General features: G+C 39.8%; 1 protein-coding gene across 1 annotated transcript in view; it reads right to left on the bottom strand.

The window, feature by feature from the left end:
- The window catches only part of SPAG16 (sperm associated antigen 16), a 506,576-nt gene that overhangs the window by 157,210 nt on the left and 323,912 nt on the right, over window positions 1-25,454 (bottom strand). Inside the window, exon 14 of the mRNA XM_089477933.1 lies at window positions 6,807-6,872. Within this exon, the coding sequence (XP_089334059.1) occupies window positions 6,807-6,872 (66 nt within the window). The remainder of the gene's footprint in view (window positions 1-6,806; window positions 6,873-25,454) is intronic.

The following is a 25,454-nucleotide window of genomic DNA, read 5'->3' as shown; positions in this document are numbered from 1 at the left end:
GTATCATTCATAGTTTTGTAACCAAATTCACAGCAAGTGGAACATTGAAATTATTTATTAAGTTGTCAATATTATATGAACAGTGTAATCATTTGCCATCAGACAAATAAAATGCTACTGAAACATGTGACTATAGATTTTAGGAGAGATTCTGCCCACTCTACTGTCTCCTAATGATACAGAATCAGAACATTAGTTTAGGAAACAGTCTTGCATCTCTGTCTTGAGTTTATTTTCTTGGAAGTAAGGCCCAGATATTTTTTCTTGCCTGTGAAAGCATATGGTACATCATAGATTCTAGCCTGCAAAAGTAGTTCGAATAATTTGAGAGTCAAGAACGTGTGCACCTACAGATTAGCTACCCACCCTCCATATATTTATGATTAATTTATATAACTGTAATTATAGTTTCTAAAATTGCAACCCTCACTCTGTTTAATCAACCCTCTACTGGCAGTTTCCATCTTTTATAATTAAGTTATTCTGGATGTCGACCAGTGATCCTAACACGATGTTTAATGCCAGATGTAATATGCTTTATCAAAACAATATACCAATCCACAAAATCATTAGTATATAAAAGCTTGCTTCATTTAATCATTTAATCATATGACTGCTCTGGAAGGCCATGTTGGTCCCTTATTTAACTGTGTCTTAATGGAACTGGTTCCAGGGTTTCTTCATACAACAAATCTGTTATGTGAAAAGAGCTGGGGCTGCAGCAGAAACCAACACTACTACAGCCACATTTACTTAAGGTGGTGGTGGAGGGAGGCAAAACTGACTCAGATAATGGAGATTATCGCACGTGTCTTATCTCATCTTTTTCTTGCCAGGATAGATGTGCATTTAACTGTCAGGGCCAAACATATGCAGCCAGTAGGTAGCCCATTGGCAACCTGGTCTTATCCCATCGCATTTCAAGGATGGGAAAATCCCATTCTTGAAAAGCCACGGGATAAGCCCACATTGCATACAGGCTGCATATTCCCAGCCCCAGGAGAATGTGGTAAGACCTGTCTTAGACTGTCTATCCTGTTGAGGAAAAGACGAGATAAGGTGTGTGTGATAATCTCCAGTATCAAACTGCATTGTTTAAGTGCTATCATTCCACTTTAACTATAAATCCCAGGATTCCACAGGAGGCAGCCATAGCAGTTAAAGTGGAACAATAAAACTATAACAGTATAGTGTGATACTGACTAACAGAGCTGAAGGGATTTCATGGACCACCTAGTTCAACCAAAAGCCAGGTTAGGGAATCTACAGCCAAAATACTCCTGAGAGATGGTCACCCAAAATCAGTTTCAAGACCTTCAATGAAGGATATTCCACTTTGCATGGAAATCTATTCCATTGTGAAGTCGAAGGCTTTCATGGCTAGCATTCATAGTTTTGTGTGGTTTTTTTTTACCTATGTGGCCATGTTCTAGAAGAGTTTATTCCTGACATTTCATCTGTCTCTGTGGCTGGCATCTTCAGAGAAACCTTCTCTGAACATGCCAGCCACAGAGGTAGGTGAAACATCAAGAATAAACTAGAACATGGCCACATAGGTCAAAAAACCCACAAAAACAATCTATTCCATCATCACACACCAATTACTGTCAGAAAGTTCTTAAGGTTTATTTGATACCTCCTTTCTTGTAATTTGAAGTAATTGATTTGTGTGCTATCCTTTGGAGAAGCAGAAAAGAAGCTCACTCCATCTTCTACCTGACAGCCATTCAGATAATGAAAGATGACTATCATAGCACCTTTCAGCCTTCTCTTCTTTAAGCTAAACATGCCTAACTTCCTTAGCCATTCAAGATTCCAGATTGTTTACCATCTTAAGGGCATCTGCATGGAACGAAAGGCCTGCGTTCACCTCATGTCATCCTGTTTGGACAATGCAGGCCAAAACCCTGGGGTCAGGAACAGGAAGGATCCTGGCAGACCAGACATCAATCTGGTGGATTTGGCCCAATCCCAATGCATAAGGTCCTAAATATCAAATTGACCCACCATGCAAACCCCATATAGGACCAGATGGCCCACAACTCCTTCGTAGAATAATAGAATCATACAGTTAGAAGAGATAGCACTCCTGACAGGTAACCATCCAGCATCCATTTAAAAACCTCCAAAGAAGGAGACTCCACCATTCTCTGAGGGAGTGTGTTTCACTGCAAAACAGTTCCTGCAGTCAGGAAGTTCTTCCTAATGTTGAGGGAGAATCTATTTTCCTGTAGTTTGCATCCACTGTTCTGTGTCCTCGTCTCTGGGGCAATGGAAAACAAGCCTACTCCATCCTCAGTATGACATCCCTTCAATATTTAAACAGGGCTATCATACCACCTCTTAACCTTCTTTCTTATCTTCTTGCTCCTCTACTGCGGCTAATGAAAAGCTCCCTTACCACACTGCCACTTCTGATGTCTTAACAGTAGTGAGTCCATGGTGCAGGAAGAGGCGGGTGTATAAACACCCGACTATCCCTGTGCTAGCCTGGAGATAAATCTGCATTGGGACCCAGACCAAGAAAGCATGGACTTGGCTTTCCTGGCCTGTCTACTCAGCCCCTAAGTTAACTAATCTGGTCACACCCAAGCTTGTTGATATACTTCTCAAATTGTAGTGCCCAGAATTGGACCCAGTACTTCTGATGAGGTCTGAGCAAAACAGAATAGAGTAGCACCATTACTTCCCATGATCTAGATACTGTACTATATTTTTGTTGATAGTGCCCAAAACTGCATTAGTCTTCTTTTGCCACACAGAACACTGTTGACTCACCTTTAGCTTGTGGTCCACTAAGACCCCTGGATCTATTTCACAAGCGGTGCTGTGAAGCCTGATGTCACCCATACTTGTGTGTTTGATTTTTCACACCTAAATATAGCACTTTACATTTATCTCTCCACTTCAGTTTCAATCCTGATTTTGTCTTCTGAGATATTAACAACTCCTTCCAGTATTTTGTCATTTGCAGATTTCCTAAGCATGCCATTTATTCCTTCATCAAAATAATATATGCATCCATTAAACACTAGTACGCCCAGGACTGAGTACTGCAACACACTACTTGTTACTTCTCTCCAAAATAAGATACAGTCACTCTTTGAGTTAGTCCATCAACCATCTACAAAAATAACATTGTCTAGTCCCATTTTACCAACACCTTTGCTACAGTATCAAGGAGAAACTTACTAAAGCCTTAGTAAAATCACATCAAAATTACTGAAATGTACCAGCACAGAGCTTAGAACTAACACACCGATGCATTCATTAAGTTAGTAATTCACTACATTTCCCTAGTGATATCATCTAACTTTCTAGATTCCCCAATTAATGCTGATATTAAAAATATGCTTTGGTGAATTGGATCATTAGAATCTGTTAAAATCCACTAGTTGGGTGCCTCTCCCTCTGTCACATTAATTAAAGCAGAAAGACATGCTGCATCTGGAGAACAAATATTAGGAGTGGGGGAAATTCTAACTTGTCACCTGGGTCTGTTGTTTAAGAAGAAAGCAGGGTGGAGAGAAGGGGGGAGAGAATGTTCTGAAACTCAGGTCAGATGGGAGGTGTTGATGAGCAGAACAGCTATGTTTGGGGAAAAAGCACTAAAAACGGAATCGCAAAGAAGAAAGAAGCGAGTCTTGAAACAGAATGGTGGCGGTGGGGAGTAATATGTTTGCTTTGCAAAAGACCAAGATACACAAGGATCCAGTGCCTCCCTTGGCATAGAAGGAAAGTGTCTGGATTCTTCCTAGAAGCTGGCGTTGCTGTAATTTCTCCTCCCAATGATGATATAAGGACTGATTTCTAATGCTTTTTAATGTATAATCGACATCATAGTATTATTTGGAGTGAGCTGCAATTAACCTCTTTCCAGATCATTGATCACTTACAAAGCACTAGGCTCTTGGATATTTTCATGAATTTCTTCCCTTAAATCCATCTCCCATTTCTTTCTCCTTTAGCTTCTCCTTTGACTCTCTCCACCACACACCCCGTCTGCTTTTCAACCACCCATCATCCATCTTCCACCCCCCCCTTTTATTCAAGCCCTTTTAATTGTACATTTATAGCAAGATGGTTCCACAGAAATGTGAGCTTGTTAGATACTTGATACCGTATTTTCCGGCGTATAAGACTACCCCCAACTTTTCCAGTTAAAATATAGAGTTTGGGATATACTCGCCGTATAAGACTATCCCTCTTCCAACGCACACCAAATAAAAATTAAAAAAACATTAATTCAATTAATTCAAATGCTTATGACATGCAGGTACTTACCAGGAAACCTTGTTGTATGCAAAGCCTGCTTGCATTGGTCAGCTCTCCCTGCCTGCCCAGCTCTCCCTGTCTACAAGATTTTATTCTACCGTACTTGTACAGCGCCTTCCTTCCTGCTTTCATATGGTCACCACATATGGAGGGGATGCGGCTGTGGCCATTTTGAGCTCCCCCCACCATATGCGGCAACCGCAGATTCTCCAGTCCAGCTCGGAAGTTTCAGCACCTGCCCTATAAGATGACACCCGGCGTATAAGACGACCCCCGACTTTTGAGAAGATTTTCCTGGGTTAAAAAGTAGTCATATACGCCAGAAAATACAGTAATTAAAAATGCAGATGCTGCAGGATGTAGTTTGGATTCTGGCTCCTGCATGCCTCCTATATGCACAGGATCTCTGGCTTCTGCTCTACCACTAATATTTCTAGAACACACTTCTTGATTGAGAGTTGGGGGGGGGGAGCATTTTCAAATGTGCAGAAAAATTATTAGGTATATGCTGAGAGATTCTCAACAATTTTGGCTTAAGAATTCTCCACTCTAGGTACACTGACCAATCTTTGTATCTCTCCACTTACTGATGTATTTATGTTGGATCAGTGCCCTCTAACAAAAGGAAGTTACATCTCATTAACATTTAACAGGTAAGACATTTGAAGGGTGAACAAAGTGTACGTGTTGTTGGAGTCAAAAGAAAAGAGAGATGCAGGTGAGTGACCAACTGACATGAAGAAGTTTTAAGGTGATATGTTATGCTTTGCAATGGTCTTCCTCAGCCTGATAGTTCCCAGATTTGCAGCATTCCCACCATTCTCAGGTAACAAATCTATTACAGTGGGCCCTTGGTATCTGCTGGGGTTTGGTTACAGCCCCCCCCCCCCCCATGGATTCCAAAGTTCATAGGTGCCCAAGTCCCATTATATACAACAGGTTAGTAACATGGTGTCGCTTATATAAAAAGTCAACATCAAGGTTTGTTTTGGCTTTTTAAAAAAAACATTTTCAAGCCATGGATAACCATGGATGCAGAATCTGTGGATATGGAACGCCAACTGTATGGAGTTTGTAGTCCATGAGATGAAAAATTCCAGGTGGGGGGCAGATTAAAATAACATAAAGAGTCCTTTTGAAGAAACCAGTAATATCATTTGTTCCCTTAAGGTCAACAATGACAACCTCCATGCCATTCGCTATAAATCGCATGCTTAGGCCCAATACTAACCATTTTAATCATCAAGTTAATTAAGTACCAAATGAAGTTATTTCCATTATTAATTTTTATGCTACTGAATTAATATTCCAGTTTCTAATGTTTACATTATTAAACTTACAAATTTTAGCATTCTTTTCTAAATGCTCATACATCAACTATTTAATTATTTCTTCTAGAGCTTTTTCTGGCATTGGATTCAAACTGACATCAAACTATTATGCTTTTATTGTCAATATGTTTGGATGTTTCATACAGTGCTCAAATTTGAGGTATGGTAAAGTACAGGATTAGGGGGGCAATTTGTCAGTTAGAGCAGGTAGGGCAGCAATTGCTCACTTGCCCTTTCCCACCCACACCTTCTCTTTCTCTTCCATGATTCATTTCTGAAGCTCTCTTCAACAACCTGTCCACCCCCTAGCAGCCAATGCTGCATACATATCTTCCCTATGCTGCTGTCACCTCCAGACAAATGTCACTGTCTGAGATAAGGCTTTAGTTAAGAAGTAACTAGTTGGAATTAACCAATTAATTCTCTTTTTCTCAATAACAGAAGTGCAAACTACATTAAAATACAATTTTAATCGTAATGGTGAATGCTGCAACATGCACAGTGTAGAAGCATGGAAAAGGTGCTTTGGCAGAAGCATCAAGGTTCTAGACAACTTCCTTCATTTATATATTTTCAACTATGAAGTAATTAAAAAGAGAACATCCCTTTCAAGAGAACCACAGTCTAATTGTAATTTAAGCATGGTGATTTATGCTTCTCTCCTCTTTCTGACAACACCAACTGCAAGAAAACGTATCTCACCCGTCTAGAATTTTTAGATTACTGAAAAATGGCTGGAAAATATTCACTTGTTAGAGTTGTCTATTTTTGCACCTACGCCATACAATCACACATATGGCCATTAGAGAAATCATTTTCTTTAGAGGGCTATATTTGTCCTTAACGACACTGGTATACTACATTGGCATTATCATTCCAGGACAAACCAAAGGGAATTGGCCACCATTTGCAGTAGCAAAGCTGAAGATTCGAAAAACAGTAAAAAGTACAAATACCCGTGAAGAGCTGTGAAAAAGTTAACAGCAAAGATTCTTTTCAGGATAACAGTCATCCACTTTCCTTTCTGAACTCATTCTTACTGTTGAAAATTGACTAATGTGTTTGCCTTCAGTTTCACTATTTACAAAAGGTCCTTGGAAGGTGTGCAGAAACCCTCTACTACTGTAATTTCACATGTCATTCATTTATAGATTCCGTCCTGGACTACAATCATTTCACAGTTTATATATTAGCACTTACCTTCATGTTGAATGTAGCATGATTGCAGGAATGTAGGTGTCCACAGAAGGTTTGAGCACATAGCCCCTGAAAAAGACAAGAACAAGGAAACCCATAATAATCAGAACAACAAATCAGATACTTATATAAGCTGCAAGACAACTTGGAAATGATTATTTATTTATTGGTTCTATCAGGTGAGGCTGACCATGCCTGTTCATTTGTTTATGTATTTACACCAAGTGCAGCAAGGGGATTACTGCATCCACAAGAACACAGTACATAAAGCCATGGTCAATGCCACCTCTTCCCAAGAGTGCAAATAATAGACTTGGAAGCACAGCAAGAGAAGGGCATAGTGGCATTTTCTCTGTTGGCATTTGTAGAAAGTCTTTTCGTTACTTCCTCCTGTTCTGTCTGTTCAGAGGGAAGGACATAATAACCTGTGGCCTCTGGGATAGCCTTCAAGGGATTTTAAGATTGTACTTTTATGAGAGACTGATTGATTGCCTAAAGCATGAGAAATATGAATTCTAGATAATAACTGGAGGATTAGGTTTAGGCTAGATTACTTATTGCATTTAAGTCCCATTGACATGTGATTAATGACTTAAGTCCACTGATTTTAATGTGAACCAACTATGGATTTTTTAAAGGATTCTTACAGTCCAAGGTATATATTTACTTTAAACATAGAACTGGGTCAGAGCAATGATAAAGAATATGCAAGTACTTAAGCAAAGCTAAGGTGAAGTATATATCTTTAAGGAGAAAATAACCATCATTTTATGAGGAGCATATCACCTTTCTGTAGCAACTAGAAAAAAATAATCATGGAATTTATGGAGTAAAGTTAATCTTTTTAATTGAAGGGAAGACGATAGCCAAGATACTGGTAGTATAGCATCTCATTTATCTTACTGCTGTTAACTCTTACTTCCCATCATGGTTTCTAATACAGACAGCTGCTTGATGCATTATAAAAAGATAAAAGAAGCTTTGCACAAGGGGCATATCAATTTGATAGCACTAAGGACTACAGTCCTGCTCATTCAGATACGTAGATAGTCCTATGGAGGTGTTTAATCCCGCGTATGATCAGAAATACATCGGAGGATCTCAATGTATGTTAAGAATGGACTGAAATCCCAAGCACACATTAATAATAAACTTGAGAGAATCCTGATCTTCTGATATTGGCAGGTATTCAGTTTTGCATCCTGACATATCTGTAGCTCCTCTAATAATTACTCTCAGAAACCTGTTGGAAAGATACAGCTACAAATGATACAGCAAGGCTGGTAGAATCTCTTTCCTTTTATATGGATTGTATCATTTTAGAAAGTTCCTAGTTGATAGAACTTAAAAGCTACTCAGGCTAATATTAGTCCTTGCTCAGAATATTATTTCAAAACATTTACAAAATTACCCTTTTGCTTTACTTGTGGATTTACACAGAAAGGAAAGAAACTGCTCATAAATTGCAATTTTTCCAAATGATCAACTAGCAAAGTATACAGTTCTTATTGTTCAATCATCTTAAGAGATTCACACATTTCTCAGTAGATCCATATCTGAATTGAATCCAGAAATAAAATCCGGTCCTATTATTTCCAATGTACTTCTAAATGTACCTGTATTTCACAAGCAATAATACATCTTTTGTAACTAATGATATTGTCATAAAGATTTGAGGTTCATTCACTCAAACAAACATGATCCTAGACATGATTAGATACATAAATTAAATAGGAAATTTTCACTTAGCCTGCAGGAGGCCATAAATGGAGATATAAATGGAAACCCAAATTTTAGAATTAGATTCACGTGTTTCAAGGGATCTAGCAGGACCCAGATATCAGTCAGTATTTAAACCACATAGCATCATAGGGAGAAAGGTGCAGGGTATAGCAGTCACCTCCAAAAATGATAGTTTAGAAGACAAGCAGTTGGCACTCCTCTATGATGGCACATTGAGGAGCGAGGACCTGAGAATTTGATGGATGCTCCATTGCTTTCCTGCTAGGCAGAACAATTAAAGAGCTTGAGGTTTCCAAATTCATGTCAGATCCTTGTGCAGAAGATGTAGGTTTCTGTGTAATGTGGAAGCAAGCCATCTGTAAATGGTGTCAATATCATCTTAAAGGGAAAGCCAAGCAAATGTTTCTTCATCAGGCTGAGAAAAGTGAGGTTTTAAATACTGAAAGCTATGTGGAATTAAATACATTGAAGGATATGTGGGTTGGTAGGTGGGACTCAGGGGAAAGGCTGAGTAATTTCCCTTTTTTTCTGTAGCAGCAGAAAAATTGTCTGTATCTATTCATAAAACAAAAACTAAGATAAATGATTGTAATTCATCACTGTATAACCTTGTCTATATGAAGAACTGTTACGCTGATAGTGGAACCTTTTAAATTTAATCAAATTACAAGCAGAAGATCCTGATAAAAATTAAACAATCATTATCTCGAAGCTAATAGGAAAGAAATGTGATTATATATGCACCTCAGGGTAGATACTGGCAGATGTATTTAATTGGGTGAGAAAATATTATGAAAAGATATGTACCATGTTACTGAATATTTATCAGACGTCTAACGGTTAACAGTTCTTCTGAGAGTAGCTCTACTCTATGCCAACAAGTAGTCAGCCTGATTCTTCCAGTCCGCTGGTATTTCTTCATTTGAAATTTGAAAAACTATTTTTCTGTTCTCGTTGTACTAGCATGCCAGCGTCTATTTACTAGCAAAGATTTGAGATCTAGTATACTCTCTTTTAGTACAGATGGTACTAAAGCAAATACAATGCGCAGATAATTCACTGGAATACCCTACAGCAACCGCCTTAGAAATCACCAATCCTTAGCCTCCTTTGTACCCAAACCAAGCACTGTACAAGAAGTCGATGCTAAACAACTTTTAGGGAAGAGAAATGCAAAACTAATTCAGCAACGATCACAGAATATGCATCCTTGGCTACCAAGGGAAGCTAAGAATGGCCTGTTACAGACTGCCAAAATAAAGCTGCTTCGGGTCTCTTTGGAGGTATGCTATTTAAATGATGCATGCATCCTAAGAATCTGGAAGCTGCACCAAAGCTGCTCTCCAGTGCTTAGGAATGGAGTGTGGCTTTGGCGCGACCTCCGGACTCTTAGGACCCATGCATCATTTAAATAGCATACCTCCAAAGAGACCCGAAGCAGCTTTATTTTGGCAGTCTGTAACAGGCCCATGTTTAAATTTTTAGAACTGCAGGACAAAAAGTAATTCCAGAGAATAAGTCTTGCCTCATGCCCTCAGGGACTTTTGGATTTGAATTCAAAATATTTGCCCCCAGTAACAAGCTCGTCTTAAAAGTAAGTAAAGAAGAAGAGACAAAAACCCAGAGAAATCCCCAGGGTGAAAAGAGACAGATGTCTCCAAGTGTTCAGTAGAGAGCTGTTTTTATTTTGAAGAAAGCCCAACGCATTTTGGACGATATATATTTCAATGGCATTCTTCAAGGGCTACATAAAAACACAGAAATAAATTTTAAAAAATGTGGGTGTGTTGGCAGACATCTGGGAGAAAGGGATGGGAGGAGACGGAGTGAGATGACCTTCAAGGAAGTATCATACAACAGGGCTAGAAGAACTTTTGAGTGAATTTACAAAAGTGGAAAGACATCAGGCCTGTTACAGACAGCCAAAATAAAGCTGCTTCGAGTCACAGTGGAGGTTTGGTGTTTCAATGATGCATGCGTCCTAAGAGTCCAGAAGTCACACCAAAGCCACGCTCCAATCCTTAGGGCTGGAGCGTGGCTTTGGTGTGACTTCTGGACTCTTAGGAGACATGCATCATTGAAACACCATACTTCCACTGTAACTCGAGGCAGCTTTATTTTGGCTGTCTGTAACAGGCCCAAGCTCTTCATTTAGTCCTCCAGGAGCCAACCATTTTAATTTCAAAACCAAGTCTACTTCTTTTTTCAATAGAAACTTCTTATTATTTGTATTTACTTTTTCTACAGGCCAAAATGTATGGCCTGCTGCAGGATAATGACATTCCAAAAAATGACTTACTAAAGGAGTACATGTTTTATTGCTTCTGTTAGCGCTCGGGAAAACTGAGTCCATATGTAGAAGATTGCCAGCCAAGAAAGCAAATGCCGAGTCTAGAAGTAGCTGGAGACAAAAACTCCTGCTTCCTAACAGAGTTTCACTCACGACTGCTGAGGTTCTTCTGAAAAGGCTTTTAATCTTAGTTGCAGCAAAATATTTACAAGCATGATACAACAATATTTATACCACCCAACATAATGCTCCGCCACCAACTGACATCGACCTAATTCTCAGTGTCCCGGAGCATTCTTCCTTATATATACAAACACAGGCTAGGATTCTGATCCAAACCCTGGCTAGTGTTTCATCATCTTCCTATCATGTGTCCACAGTGACTGTGCAATTTTGAACTGTTATGACACAACTCCATGCTGAAGTTTCATCAACTTCCTCTGAGTCAGCATTTCTCCTTTAGCACATTGCATGTACCTGAGACATTTTACAGCCTGGGGCAAAACTTCACTGACTGTTTCTTATATTTGAAAGGTAATGTGTTCTCTCTCTCTCTCTCTCTCTCTCACACACACACACAAATACATATATAGAGAGGGGGTCTTGCTGTTCTTCCCACATAAAGCTTTAGACACTTGCATTGTATAATGTCATATTTGTATAAAAATGGGGAAGATCACTATTCCCATTCAAGGAGTGTTTTCTGTGAGAAAATAAGTATAAGGAAGAAAATGAAAAGGAAGAACAGCCGGGTGTTTTTTAAAACAAAGATTACCAGGGAATTTTAAATTTCCTGTGTTTAAATGTAATGCTGGGTGGACACTGTATTTATTTTACCAATTTGCCATTGCTACGTCAAATTCCTATCTTTAAAAATATTTTAATAAATCATTGCCATTTTCTCCATTGTGGAGATGTCTTTTGTATTCACTAATTTCTTCCGCATTACATACTCTTAATTTCTAATATGCTAAACACTTCAGACTCTTTCTAACAAAGTCTTTCTCTAGTCTTTATTTATTAGTTTGGGAAGAACATTGGTTAAAACTGTAGATATACTCCTGAATATGTATTTTACTTTAAAGGTGAGAAGAAAAGCAGTAACTCAAAAGATGACACTTTAATTGATAGATTGACTGACTGATGTCCCACTTTTCTCCCAAAATGGGATCCAAGGTGGCTCAAAATATGAGTTAAAACAAAATGTGATTTAAATAATAAACAGTACAAAATTTGAAAATATTAAATGAACATATTAAAATATTAAATTAATAGGTTTAAATGCCCCTTAAAATGATTAAAGATACTACACATATCAGTTAGAAGATTTGCATAATATTCAAGGGACTGAGTAAATAGAAAGGCATTTGCTTGCTAGAGGAAATAGAGCCAACTTGCCATGATAGGGAATTGCACAGTCTTGGAGCAGCTACCAAGAAGGGTCTCTCCTCTGTCCTCACCAAATGGATGATAAGAGAAAGCTTTACCATGAAGATTGTAGGCTTGGGCAGGCTTTTTCCCTGTATGGGGGATGCAGGCTTGCAGACAGTCTTGACTTAAGCCATATAGGGCTTTATATAGCCATATAGGAGATAACCAGGACTTATAATTGTGTCCCTCAAACTGGTAGCCACGAAACTATTCAAATGAATTAAATGTTCCCTATAACAAACAACATCAGCATGTAGCGAGATTTTGTAGCACTTTTGAGATAAATTGAAAGAAAGAAGTTGGCAGTAGGAGCTTTTGCAGACTTCAGTCTATTTCCTCAGATGCATTTTGCATTTCATTTAGTTTCAAAGGTGCTTCAAGATATTGATTCCACAGACTAACATGGCTATATCTTTGAATTCTACTCTATAGCAAACATCATCAGCCTGAACATCATCAGTGGAAGCGGGACATAACCTATCAATTCACAATTTAAAATTATCTGGATACGTCTGCCAGAAGAGATTGGTCTTCAATGCTCTTTTAAATTTGGACAGCATATTCAGCTGCTGAATCTCTTCTGGCAGCTCATTCCACAGTCTAGGGACAGCTGAAGAAAAAGTCCTCTGGTTGACAGTTGCCAACCTAGTTCTGGCTGACTGGAGTAAATGTCTGGCAGAGGATCTGAGTGTACAAAGCAGATTACATGAGAGGAGGAGATTCTGTAGGTAACCTGGGTCTAAACCATGTACTCTGTACCTTGTCCAGAAACTCACTCGCAGCCAGTGGAGTGATTTTAATATTGGTGTAATATGTTCACTGCTGGACATCCCAGTAACCAATCTGGCTACCATGTTTTGAATTAACCAAAGTTTCCAAACTTAGTATAGATGTAGCCCAATGTGCAGAATGTTGCAAAAGCCCAACCTTGAGGTTACCAGCATGTGCACTACCATCTTTAGGCCCTCCAGCTCTAAGTTGGGGTGAAGCTGGTGTAACAGACGCACTCCTTGTCATCGCATCTATCTGAGCTGCCATTTGGAGCAATGGTTCCAGAAGCAGCCAGAAGTTTCAGTGGGAGTGTAACCCCATCCAGAACTGGTTGACACACCTTCAAACCCAGGTAAGCACCTTTGTCTTGTCTGTATTCGTGTTCAATTTCTTTTTCCTCATCCAGCCCATGACCTTCTCCCAGCATTCATTCAAAGGGAACAACTGTATTAGAAGGAAAAATGTATTATTTTGAAGCTTTTCTTTTTCTAGTTTAGGGTTGTATATAGAATTATTTGCAAGAAAAGAATTAAATATATAAGAAGCAACTCAAGGAAACAGCGAGAAGACAGGAAGTAAAGAAAATGAAGATCAATGGGACATAAGCATATGAAATAGATTTTGTGTTCTTTAAGTGTTATGTATTGAAAAATTAATAAAGATTATTTGAATGCAAAGGGAACACACTGTCCTTATATGAGGCTGATATCTGAAGACACATAGGCGGGATACAAACGGGCAGGGGAAGACGTCTTGGAGGTGTATTCTGCTGAATACGGAGCCTCCAGACCGCCCGCCCCTGGGGCGTGGCTCAGGAGATGGGGCTTCCACATGGGGGGTAGTGAAGACGCCTCACCTGGGGCCATTTCTGACCCGCAGTTTCCAAACCGCCGCCTCGGAGGACGCTGCAAAGAGAGAGGCAGCTTCCTCACGGGCGGCCAAAAACGGGGCTTTTTTTTCTTTTGCCGGCTGGCGGATGCGCAGCTGCGCAGCTGCAGCGCTAAGCAGCGGCGGCAGAAAGCCTATGTGCACATTTAAAGTGCCCAAGCCCCTTTAAAACTTTTCCCCCCGCTCTGCCCAAGAACAATGGTGGTCTCCTGCCAGCTGGTGATCAGCTGGTGTTGGCATTCTTGTCCTCTTGCACTTTGCCAGTGTCACCAGCATCATGGATGCCTCCTCTCCTTTGGTCCCCGCGCTCCTGCTGAATCTGCAATGCACAGCCACAGCTGTCGCCGCTGCCACCGCTGTCCCCCTGCCATCCCCCATCACCTCCCTTGTACATATGTAAATATTTACAGTTTTAGGGGTTTTTATTGTTAGGTGAAAATGGCACAGGAATGTGTGTAGGGGTTCACTTTAAAGTCCAAACTTTCCAAGCAGCGCATGCGTACATGTTGCTCTAGGGTTAGGGTTAGGGTTAGGGTTACGAGTCTTAAAATGCACTGCAGCTGTGCTGCAGCTTCCACACCTGCATGGCAGCTGACGCTGCAATTAAAGCCTGACTGCAAACTGCGCATGTTCCAGGACCCCGACTCATTATGCGACGCAGCTGACTCGGAGCTTTTAAATGGGCAACTTAAATTAGCGGCGTAGCAATTCTGGCGTACCAGTGCAGCAGCTTACAGACGGAGCTGCGCAGCTGCGCATCAAACGGAAAAGAAGCGGAGAAAAGCAGCACCTTTTTAATGCCGCTTCTTCCCGCTTGGGGCGTGCGGGGGGCGTGTTCATGGCGGCATTCAGGTAAGGCCCGTCTGAAGGCTCTACCTTCATGACGTCATGAATACACCCCTTTTTGCCCGTCTGTATCCCGCCATAGAAATATATTTGGGTGTCATCAGCATAGTGATAGCACCCAGCTCCATGTCTCCAGATGATCTCTCCCAGCAGTTTCATGTAGATGTTGAACAGCACTGGGGATAGGATGGCACCTTGTGATATGCCATACAACAGCTCCCACCATCTGGAACCTGCCTGAGAGACAGGACTGGAACCAATGCAACACAGTGCCTCCGATTTCAAAACCCCCCAGGCATTCCAGAAAGATACCATGGTTGATGGCAGCTAACACCACTAAGAGGTCCAAAAGCACCAGCAGGGACATGATCCCCCATCAATGTTCAGGTGAAGATCATCTACTAAGGCGATCATAGCCATCTCAGTTCTGTATCCTGCTCTGAAGCAAGTTTGAAATGGGTCTAGATAATTTCTATCATCCAAGACTGCATGGAGTTGGAAGGCAACTACCCTCTTGATCACCTTGCCCAAGGGATACTTGATACTGGTATATAGTTGTTTAGGTACAGGGAAGGCTTTTAAAGAAGTAGTCATACCATTACTCTTTTAAACAAGATGGGAAACTTGCCTGTAAGTATGATTAGCATGATCAAATATTCATTAGCTAATTTCATTAGCATGACCAAATATTAAACTATAACAAATTTAGCTGACTGTGCTTTCTGTTCTGACATTTGAACATCAATACCCTGAACTCTATCAAATGTTGCCTCCTACTTGGTGTGCCACTGACCAATACTATAGGGCAGTGCCAGTTACAAAAGCAAACATGGCTAAGATTGCGTCATCAGCTTTTGAACATTGGTTTTCCTTTTTGTAATTAGCAAACTTCACACATGTGTAGCACCACCCAGAAACCCTGAAGTTCCACCTGTGAAATTATTCTTGTTTAGGATTAAGCATATCTCTAAATTTTAAGTAGATGCACAAGAGATCAAAAAAAGTTATAGGCATTTTTTGCTTCCCAATGAAAATTAATGGGGGAGGACTATGATCATATTTCCAGATCTTGATTTGGGCTCTGGATGGTACTTGGTTTGATCAATCTGGATGGAATCCGGCTGAGATCTCAGTTGCTACTTTGTGCCCTGAACCACATCAAGGGCTCTCTGCACAGCCAGACTAACCAGAAAATAATTTTTCCTCCCCTATATACAGGATGTGTATACAACTCATAAACTATTCTCCAATTCCTATAAACTGTACTATTTATCAAAGCTCTCAATGAATTCTCAGCTATGTACTGAACACAGCATGCACAGAGTTATTACTTTTCATACTCCACCAAACCAAAACTGTTCTTTCCTTAATTAGGAAGAAGAGAAAACAAACCATGTTCCTGAGATGAGATACTGAAAGTACGTGAAAATAATTTAAGTGAGACTTTAAGGCTCTCATTTAAAGCCTTAAAAACAAGGGTTTATAAGAGGAATACTGACAGGCCACATCTGTGGTATTATAATATAACCTGACGCCTAGATAAATGTTTCATGAATTAGGAAGTTGAAAAAGAATCTCAGTTCAGCTTTGTTCTCTAGATAAAAGTGAATTATGTTTTTCTCTTCTATCAACACTTGCATTTTAAGTACTGCAGTTTCTAAAGTCTTTTAAAAAAAATTGGTATTTGACTAGAAAGAGTGATTTTTCCCCTCTACTTGGTCCTGCAGGACTCATCAGCTTCTAACTCAGAAGGAAATTTTAACCAAAACCAAAGAGGAGTGGGAAGCAAAGCACTCAGATTTAACTCTGAAATGTGTCTATAAAGGACCAAAGTAGGGCGGAGAGGAGAATTCATGTTAGATGCTGTAGAACAGTCTCCTTTAAGCCTTGCACATTGTTGGGAAAAGTTGAGAACAATGGCCCTATTTAGATGGGCCTTTGCGGCGCCCCCATCACATGCTAGGGGTTGGCTGAGGGTGCACCGCCCATACATGCCTCACCCCTAGCATATGATGAGGGCGTCAAAATGGCGGCGCCCTATATACATGGGCGCCGCCATTTTGATGCAACGGACGCTTAGCTTCCGCACGCCACACCCCCATAAGGACATCACGAGTGTGCCATTGGTGCACTGTCACGTCCTTATGGCGCCACAGAAAGAACCCGCTGTTTGCGGGTTCTTTTTGCTGCACGAGGGAGCCGTGCGGTTTGTCCGCTGTGGTTCCCTCGTGCAGCAAAACAAGGCTCGGACAGACTGCCCTTTTTGGGTGGTCTTTATCCTGTCTAAGTAAACTATGGGTCCAAACAGACAGGCCAAAATAAACCTGCTTTGGGTCACTTTGGAGGTATGCTGTTTAAATGACACACACCTCTGAAGAAGCCAGAAGCTGTGGCAAAGCTGTGCTCCAGTCTTTAGGATGCATGCAGCATTTAAACAGCGTACCTCAAAAGTGACCTGAAGCAGATTTATTTTGGCCTGTTTGTTCAGGCCCTATATTAGCAAAATTGCCATCTCTGGATTTTGCAGCTCTTATTTCCTTTAGCATTTATGGAGCACCAATGTGGTGTAGTGGTTTGAGCACTGGTCTATGACCCTGGGTTCAAATCCCTGCTCAGCCATGGAAACCCACTGGGTGGCCTTGGGTAAGTCATACACTTTCAGCCTCAGAGAGTGGCAATGGCAAACCCGCTTTGAAGAATCATGCCAAAAGAACCCCTTGATAGGGTTTCCATATGTCAGAAATAACTCAAAGACACACAACACCAACAAGGAAAAAATTGGTCCATGTGGGCTGGCAAAGCACCCACCCGCAACAGAAAAAACCTATCTGTGATCAATTATCTCCTTCTTTTTGGTTAAAAAAAAGGCACCCATGTCCCTTAGAGAATGTAAGGGGCATTCTGAGGTTTAAAATAATTTGAGTGAGGTTTGCAGGCCTCTGAAGTCTAGTGAGGGAGCAATACTTGGTTGGTGGAAATTCAGTTTCACAAAACTTCTCAAAGGCTGTATTCTAGCAACAGGCATGGCCAAAGGCAATAAAGTGGGCCCAAAATGCCCCATTCAGTATGACTTAGGAACTGTCTAGTGTAATTAGGATTGCATCTATTCATTTGTGCTACTAGTTAATCTGACAGGATAGTTTATCTGCACAGAAACAACTACATCAATATGAACAATTCTTATTCTATGCTTCACTAGAGAAGTGGAATGACAAATAAAAGTTTGGATACTACTTTCCCTAAAATATCTTTGATAACAAGTGATCCAGAGCTGTCACTCATATCTTTCATAAAATGAAAGGCTTTCATAATCGTTTGTCTACAATGAATATGTTTCCCTTGGATCAAACATTGATCAGAAGGAAGACTGTAGTGAAGAAATCAGAAGACCAAGGATGGAAGGGGAGAGATGAAAGAACTAGACAAGTTCCTACTGCTTTAAAATGTTTTGAACTTATTACATTAATGGGCTATAAATATTTATATCAATCAATCAATCAATCAATCAATCAATCAACCCTTATTGCTCAAATAAATAAACCTATCATTTTTCATTATATAGCATCATCAAAATCAATAAATCTTTACCAAGTCCAAGATGACACATCTCTCCCTCCAAAAAGGTTTCATCTAAAATGTGTCCAAGGGGAAACGACAGAAAAAGCAACTCCTGTTGGACTCCTGTTCCTCAGTAAAACACACAAACACACACACATATTTGCCACTAGGAAGAATATAATCATTGGTAGGGCTTGTACTTTACCTACTTTGGACTGTTGATTGATCTAACCTTTATAGAGTTAAGACCATGTATAACTATGCTCTTTTTTCTTTCTTTGCACTCATCTTGAGGAAAAGTAAAAGTACTTTTCATTAACCTGATGCAACGTCCTCTCCACAGGTCCTTAACATCCTCCAATGGTATCTTTAACTGAAACATATAAAATGGCAGTTATTTATCTTGGTCTTACAAGCACAGCAGGTCAAAGTAGCAAGTGAAAAAGAAACTGCTCAAAGGCAAAGATGCATTTGTTGCCTATCCTTCAAAGAGGAGCAAAATGTAGGGCAGGAGGAGGAGGAGGATGAACAAGGAGCAAGCAGGAGGGGAAGTGGTCAGGGACTTCCAGACCAGACAATTTTAAAAAGGTATGGGAGTGGGGAAATCTGGGTAAGCAGGAGCAGAATCCAGATAAATAAATATGACAACCCTAATCTAGAATGAAAAAGGTAGAGGGAATTATTATTATTATTATTATTATTATTATTATTATTATTATTATTATTATGCTGGGTAGTTGTGACCTGTAGATGCAGGGATTGATGCCATTCCCACCAAAGCTTTCTCCTTGCATGTTCTTGTCCCAGTGCTGATGTAGGAACATATGGAAGGCTCAGTGTCAGCTTGCTGGGAGTTCTGTCTGGGCTCTGTACCATTGCAGAGTTATGTTTCTTACACGTCTTTTATGGTACAACCTTATAAACCAAGAAAAGAGAACCTACAAAAGGTAAAGGTTTCACTTTTGACATGACTGTTAAGTCATGTCTGTAGGGCTCCGTTGCTAAGCTGAAAGGCCAGTGTTGTCAAAGATGACCCTGTGATCATGTGGCCAGTATGACTGCACAAAATGCTGTTACCTCCCCACTGAAGTGGTACCTATTCATCTACTTGTATTTGCATGCTCCCGAACTGCTAGGCCGGCAGAAGCTGGGACTAGCGACGGGAGCTCACTCAGTTGCATGGCACTTGGGTCTTGAACTGCCGACCTGGCCACCTTGTGATCGTCAGAGTCAGCATCTTAACTTCTGAGCCAGTGTGTCCCTTAGAAAAGCTGTAGCTGCCCAAATATCGATGAACACTTACTCCCATCATATATTGCTACTGGCTGGCTAAGGCTGACAAAAATAGGAGTTCAACAACATCTAAAATGCTTACATGAAAGCTCCAATGAGCTCAATGGGACTTATTCCTAGTACACACATAACTAGTATACACATAACTATATCACAGAATGCTAAAGTCAGGTTTGTCCATGGTATTTCTAATTTGTATGAATGGTTGTGAAAGTTGGGCAGTAAAAAATGCTGCTATGAATATAATCAATTCATATGAAATGTGGTTCTGGAGAAGAGTTATGCAGATACCATGGGTTGACAAACAAACAAACAAACAAACACATGGGCCCAAGAGCAAATCAGGTCTGAATTCCCACTGGAAGCCAAGATAACTATGCTGAAACTGTTGTACTTTGAACATATCATGAGAAGACATAGCCCACTAGAAAAGATAATGATGCTTGGTAAGTTAGAAGACAATGGGAAAAGAGGAAGATGGATAGACTCAATCAATGAAGCTATAGCCCTGAGTCTGCAAGACTCGAGCTGAGCTGTTGATGACAGAATGACTTGAAGGTCACTATACATGTAATAGTCTTCAAAGTCGACTTCATTGCAATTAACAACAATGTCAAAGATAAACATATAGAGAAAGGTGGGCAATGATTCAACACAATCTCCCTAGCTTTATACCAACAATTCTGGGGGCCTACTGAATTATTAACAGTAAGCCATTAGGCTACATTCTGTTGTATGATGATTAAACAGATGTGTAGCCAGAAAAGCTAACTACATGATTCAGCCTGTGATTCTAATGGCAGCTGTATTGGCTGAACACTGTCATCAATACCTTACTTATGCATACATATTTAGGAATTAAGTACTAATAGTCTTGTACAGTCCTAATAGAGCACTAATAAAAAGAAATAAAGATGGTGAGACAAGTAGTAGACACACTCAGAAAGACAAATGCAATCCAAAGCAGCACCACACATAAAATAGGGACATGGAATGTGAGAAGCATGAGCCAAGGGAAGCTAGACATAGTAAAAATGGAAATGAGATGCATGAACACAGCAATACTGAGGATGAGTGAGTTAACATGGACAGAAATGGATCACCTTGATTCAGACAACTACTAAATATTCTTCTCAGTGAATGAAAAGACATGAAAAACTGGGGGTGGCTTTCATACTAAGATGAGATGTGGCAAAAGCAGTCAAAGGATACGGTGCAAAATCAGAGCGAAGCATCTCAAAAAGGCTTCATGGAAAACCTATGAATATCACCATAATTTCAAGTATATGCACCTACCACAGAGGCAGAACAGCAAGATATTGAAAGATTCTATGAGGGAGGACAGGAAGAAATTGACAACACACTAGAACAAGATGTCAAGCCGATCATAGGTGACTGGAATGTCAAAGTTGGAAGCAAAGAAGAATAAAAAACAGTAGGCAGATTTGAATTAGGCAAAAGAAACAAAGCAAGTGAGCATCTGATAGATTTTTGTGAAGCCAACAATCTATTCACTGCAAACAAATTTTTCATACAACCAGAAAGAAGGCTATACACATGGACATTATGGTCAACACAAAAACCAAATAGATTATATAATCAGGAGTAAAAGGTTCCATACTGGTGGCCAAAACTAGATAAGGTGCTGACTGTGGCTTAGATCACAAACTACTTATATCAAAAACAAGAGTAAAACTAAAAACAAAAACAAAAAACAACCCCCCAAAACAAAACAAAAAACCAGTCATCATGCCAAAATATAATCTAAACAATATCTCATCACAATTTATTGACAATATAAACAACAGATTATGCTAATAGGCATGATAGACTAAGAGCCAGAAGAACTATGGTCTGAAGCCAGGGACATAATAAAAGAAGAATGCAGACAGACATTCTCAGTAGACAAAAAGAGAAAGAAGAAATGATGGATGACAGATAAAATACTACAAGTAATAAAAGAAAGAAAAGAAGCAAAACAAAAAGGAGATAGGAACAAACTAAAAACCATGAATGCAACAGTACAAAGGCTAATGCAGAAAGATAAAGAAAACTATTACAACGATCAATGCAAAGAAAGAGAAGACAACAACAGAAAGGGAAGACCAAGAGACCTATTCCACAAGATCTGGGAAATCAAAGGAAAATTTCAAACCAAAGACCAGAATGCTCTATGACAATAAAAATAACACAATTTAAGACCAAGAAGAAATAAAAAAATGGTGGATGCAATACACAGATGAGTTATATAAAAGAGATGATAAAATTAATGACATGTGGAACGAAGAGTCATATGAAGAAGAACCCTAAATTCTAAAAAGTAAAGTGGAAGCTGCAATAAAGGAAATGGTGAAAAACAAATCACCAGGAACAGATGATATCCCAATCAAGCTGCTGCAATCTACACAGAGCCAACTACAGTACTAACATATGTCAACAGATATGGAAAACAAAATGATGGCCAACAGATTGGAAATGATCAATATACATCCTCATCCACAAAAAAAGGAGACAAAAAGACTGCAGCAACTATAGGACTATAGCACTAATCTCCCATGCAAGCTAAATTATGCTGAAAACTCTGCAACATAGACTCCAATCATACATGGAGAGAGAAATTCCAAAAGTCCAAGTGAGGTTCGGGAAAGGAAGAGGCTAGAGAAACGGGACTGTGATAATTTTATTTTATGATAGAATAATTTTGTATTATTGGTTTTTGCAGGCTGTGGGTGTTGTTTTGCTATGGACCTGCTCGATTAACTAGCAAATGGCCAGTTACTATATTATGCACCTGTCAAAGATATAAAACATGTGCTCAATATGAATGTGAGAAATAACTATAATGCCTCATTAATTCCTCTAGATAACCCAAACCCTTAAAAATGGTGGGTCAAAATATGGGGAAATCCAGCTGATTCAATGTGTGTACCTTAGTCAAGGCTGATGACAGTGTTGTGTAGTGGTTGGAGTGTTGGACTACAACTTGGGAGACCAGGGTTCAATTCCAAGCTTGGACATGAAACTCACTGGGTGACCCTGGAGAAGTGACCTGCTTTCAACCTTAGGGGAAGGCAATAACAAACTTCCTCTGAACAAATTGGTCAATAAACCAATGGGTTTACCTTAGGGTTGCCATAAGTTGGAAATGACTTGAAGCTTCACAGCAGCAACAATGGCAAATGACAGAAAAACAACAACAGAAAAAGCATTTCAAAAACAGTAAATGTCAGAAAAACAACAACAGAAGAAGCATTTCACAAACACAACTCACATCTTTATAGGTCATTACAACAACACTATGTTCAACCACTGTTAGCAAAATAATCTCACTGACACAAGTTAAGGAACAGGGGTCTCATTAAGAAAAGCTAGCATTTTTATGAGATCATATAAATAACCAAGCTAGTCAGCAGATGGATCACAGTGTCTAAAAGATTTGCAAAATCTGTGTTTAATAAAAATCAGTTTAATATTCAAGTGAATTCTAAACATTGTCCTTTTTTTAAATGTAAGTTTCCTTGCAGGGGCTCTAAACAGCTTCAACTGTGGATATGTTTAATAGAATCACATTTGCTATCACATTTTTTCAGAGGTAACAGCATAAGAAACAATTCAACTGTGCATGTACTAAAGCTTTCAAAACTGATGTTGCATCTACAAAGTAGCCATGAAGGTCAAAAAAGTGTTCAGTGAAGCATAAATCTAGCTGAGATGTTATGTGTCCCTTTATACATTTTTATATAGAGTACTAATTAAAGCACATATCAATGCAAGCAAGACATCTGGGAACTTATTCTGATAAAACATTCCATTGTTCAGTATGGAGACAGATGAGCCTACTGAACAGATAACTGACAATTAGAAATGGATCCCTGTTGGGGATCAGGTCAGAGTTACTGAGGTCAAATCTACACTTACTGAAAGCTCTGGTTTGTCCCTGGGTTTCCTAGATTCTCGGGGACTGGGTTTGTCTACACTATGACTAAGGACACTTAAGCAGATGCAGCTTAAGTGATCACACATTTTCCAATTCCAAATATTACCATGGAGGCACACAAGCTAATTTCCCAGAATCATTTTTGGTCATATGCCTGTAGCTGTTCTACTTAAAAAAAAATTCCTGTTCCTCAAGCATGTCAACATAGGCACTTCCACAAATACAACCAAGGAGAGGATAAGTTGCAAGATTTGAGGTACAGGGTTTTGAAGTTTAGTTCTCTTTGTAAAGCTAGACTGAGGGTGTTTCAAGAGTTGATAGGTCATTTAAACTTTGCGTGTAAGGTCACAGCCCCTGGTATAGCTTGGCATGCCTCATGCCCTTGCTGTTTGGCAATAGCCAGGTTTCCCTCCTGCATATATATCTTGGTGGCAATGATTTGGGCCTATTAAAGGGCAAGGCCACCCAGGATATCTGGCATACATCTCTCTAACAAGGGGAATGAGCTATTTCTTTGAGATCAGCAGGATGGGGTGAGGTCTTGTTTAGAGGATCTGGTGGGGGATAGGGGCTAAGCAGATGCTTGCCCCATATCTGTGTCGTAATTTAAGGGAGATAGAATAGTCAAGTGAACATATACGGCACCCTCCTGGGCAAAGGTTAGGTCTCTAGAACTGCCTCTTTTGGTCTTGAGACTAAAGCAACAGGAAAAGAGACTGGCCTTGACGCTGGCCTATGATACAAACCCTCACTTAAGTCTTGTGAGTTATGTGAGGGGATCTTGGGTTGGCATTTTGGATGCGGGCCGAGCGGGGTGAAACCCAACATTAGGTTGCCATTGGGGCTCAGTTGTTTCGCCCATGGGAGGCTGAGGAGATGGTTTAGGAGTTTACTGCCTTCCCCAGCTGCTCCCCAACTAGGTAGCTCCCCCATTTTTTTGCAGAACTCAAAGAAACAGTTAAATAGGTTAAGTTAAGTCAAGTTGACCATTAACAACCCAGTTTTCTGTGTCTGGTCTCGGTATTTCCATAGTTAGTCAGTAAATCCCCTCCCACTTTTCAAAATTTGTCCTGCATTCTCACTTTCACAACAACTGAATAATTTCTGCACAAATGCAGAATGTAACATTCATCTTGTCTAAAATAAGCAGCTAATAGATGCTATCTGTAACACAACCAGCAGATTACCTGCTGTGATATTTGTTCTTTCACAGATAAAACACATGACTCTTTCCACAAGAAGGTCACACAGGTCATATAATCAGGCACTGGCATTGCCAAATTCGCAAACAAAATAGGGAAGTCAAATAACCCACAAGATTATTTATTTCTTTTATTTTGAGTATACTTGAGTATACTCTTTCTTCTACCGGAATATAAATAATACTCCTATTAAAATTCTGCCTTGGACCAGAGGCAAGTCCATTAGTTTGGGAGCTAATTTTTACTGGCTCCGGAGATGTATGCATATTAAAAATGCAGCTTTTGTAATTGCCAGTCATCAACCACCTAGTCAATGCTCCTCTTGGAGTTTTTAATTATTTACTTCATTTGCATAGACACTCCAATTAATGATTAACTGTTTAGTTATCAAGGGAAAATTTTTGTAATTTCTGTTTTGCATTTTATTTAGCTCTTTTGCATCCTTGGCAAATAGTCTGAGACTGTTTTAACCGCAGTATTGAATAGCACTGAGCAATATATACTAGCCACCCCTAGCTGCTTATTTTTTCTCTCTCTCCATATTTTGACATGGATGCTATTCAGCTTTTAATCATAGGAAGCTCAGCATAAGCCAAGAACCCAGGAAATCTCCAAATTTATCTGCCAACCTCTCAATGCCACCTGCAAAGAACACTCTCATGTATTGAAACGGTCCACCAATCCAACCTCTT

Source organism: Sceloporus occidentalis, unplaced genomic scaffold, assembly GCF_023333645.1.
Source record: "Sceloporus occidentalis isolate IW3139 unplaced genomic scaffold, rSceOcc1.0.p SCAF_12, whole genome shotgun sequence".
NCBI lineage: Eukaryota > Metazoa > Chordata > Lepidosauria > Squamata > Phrynosomatidae > Sceloporus > Sceloporus occidentalis.
This window is presented reverse-complemented; position numbering and strand designations above follow the sequence as displayed.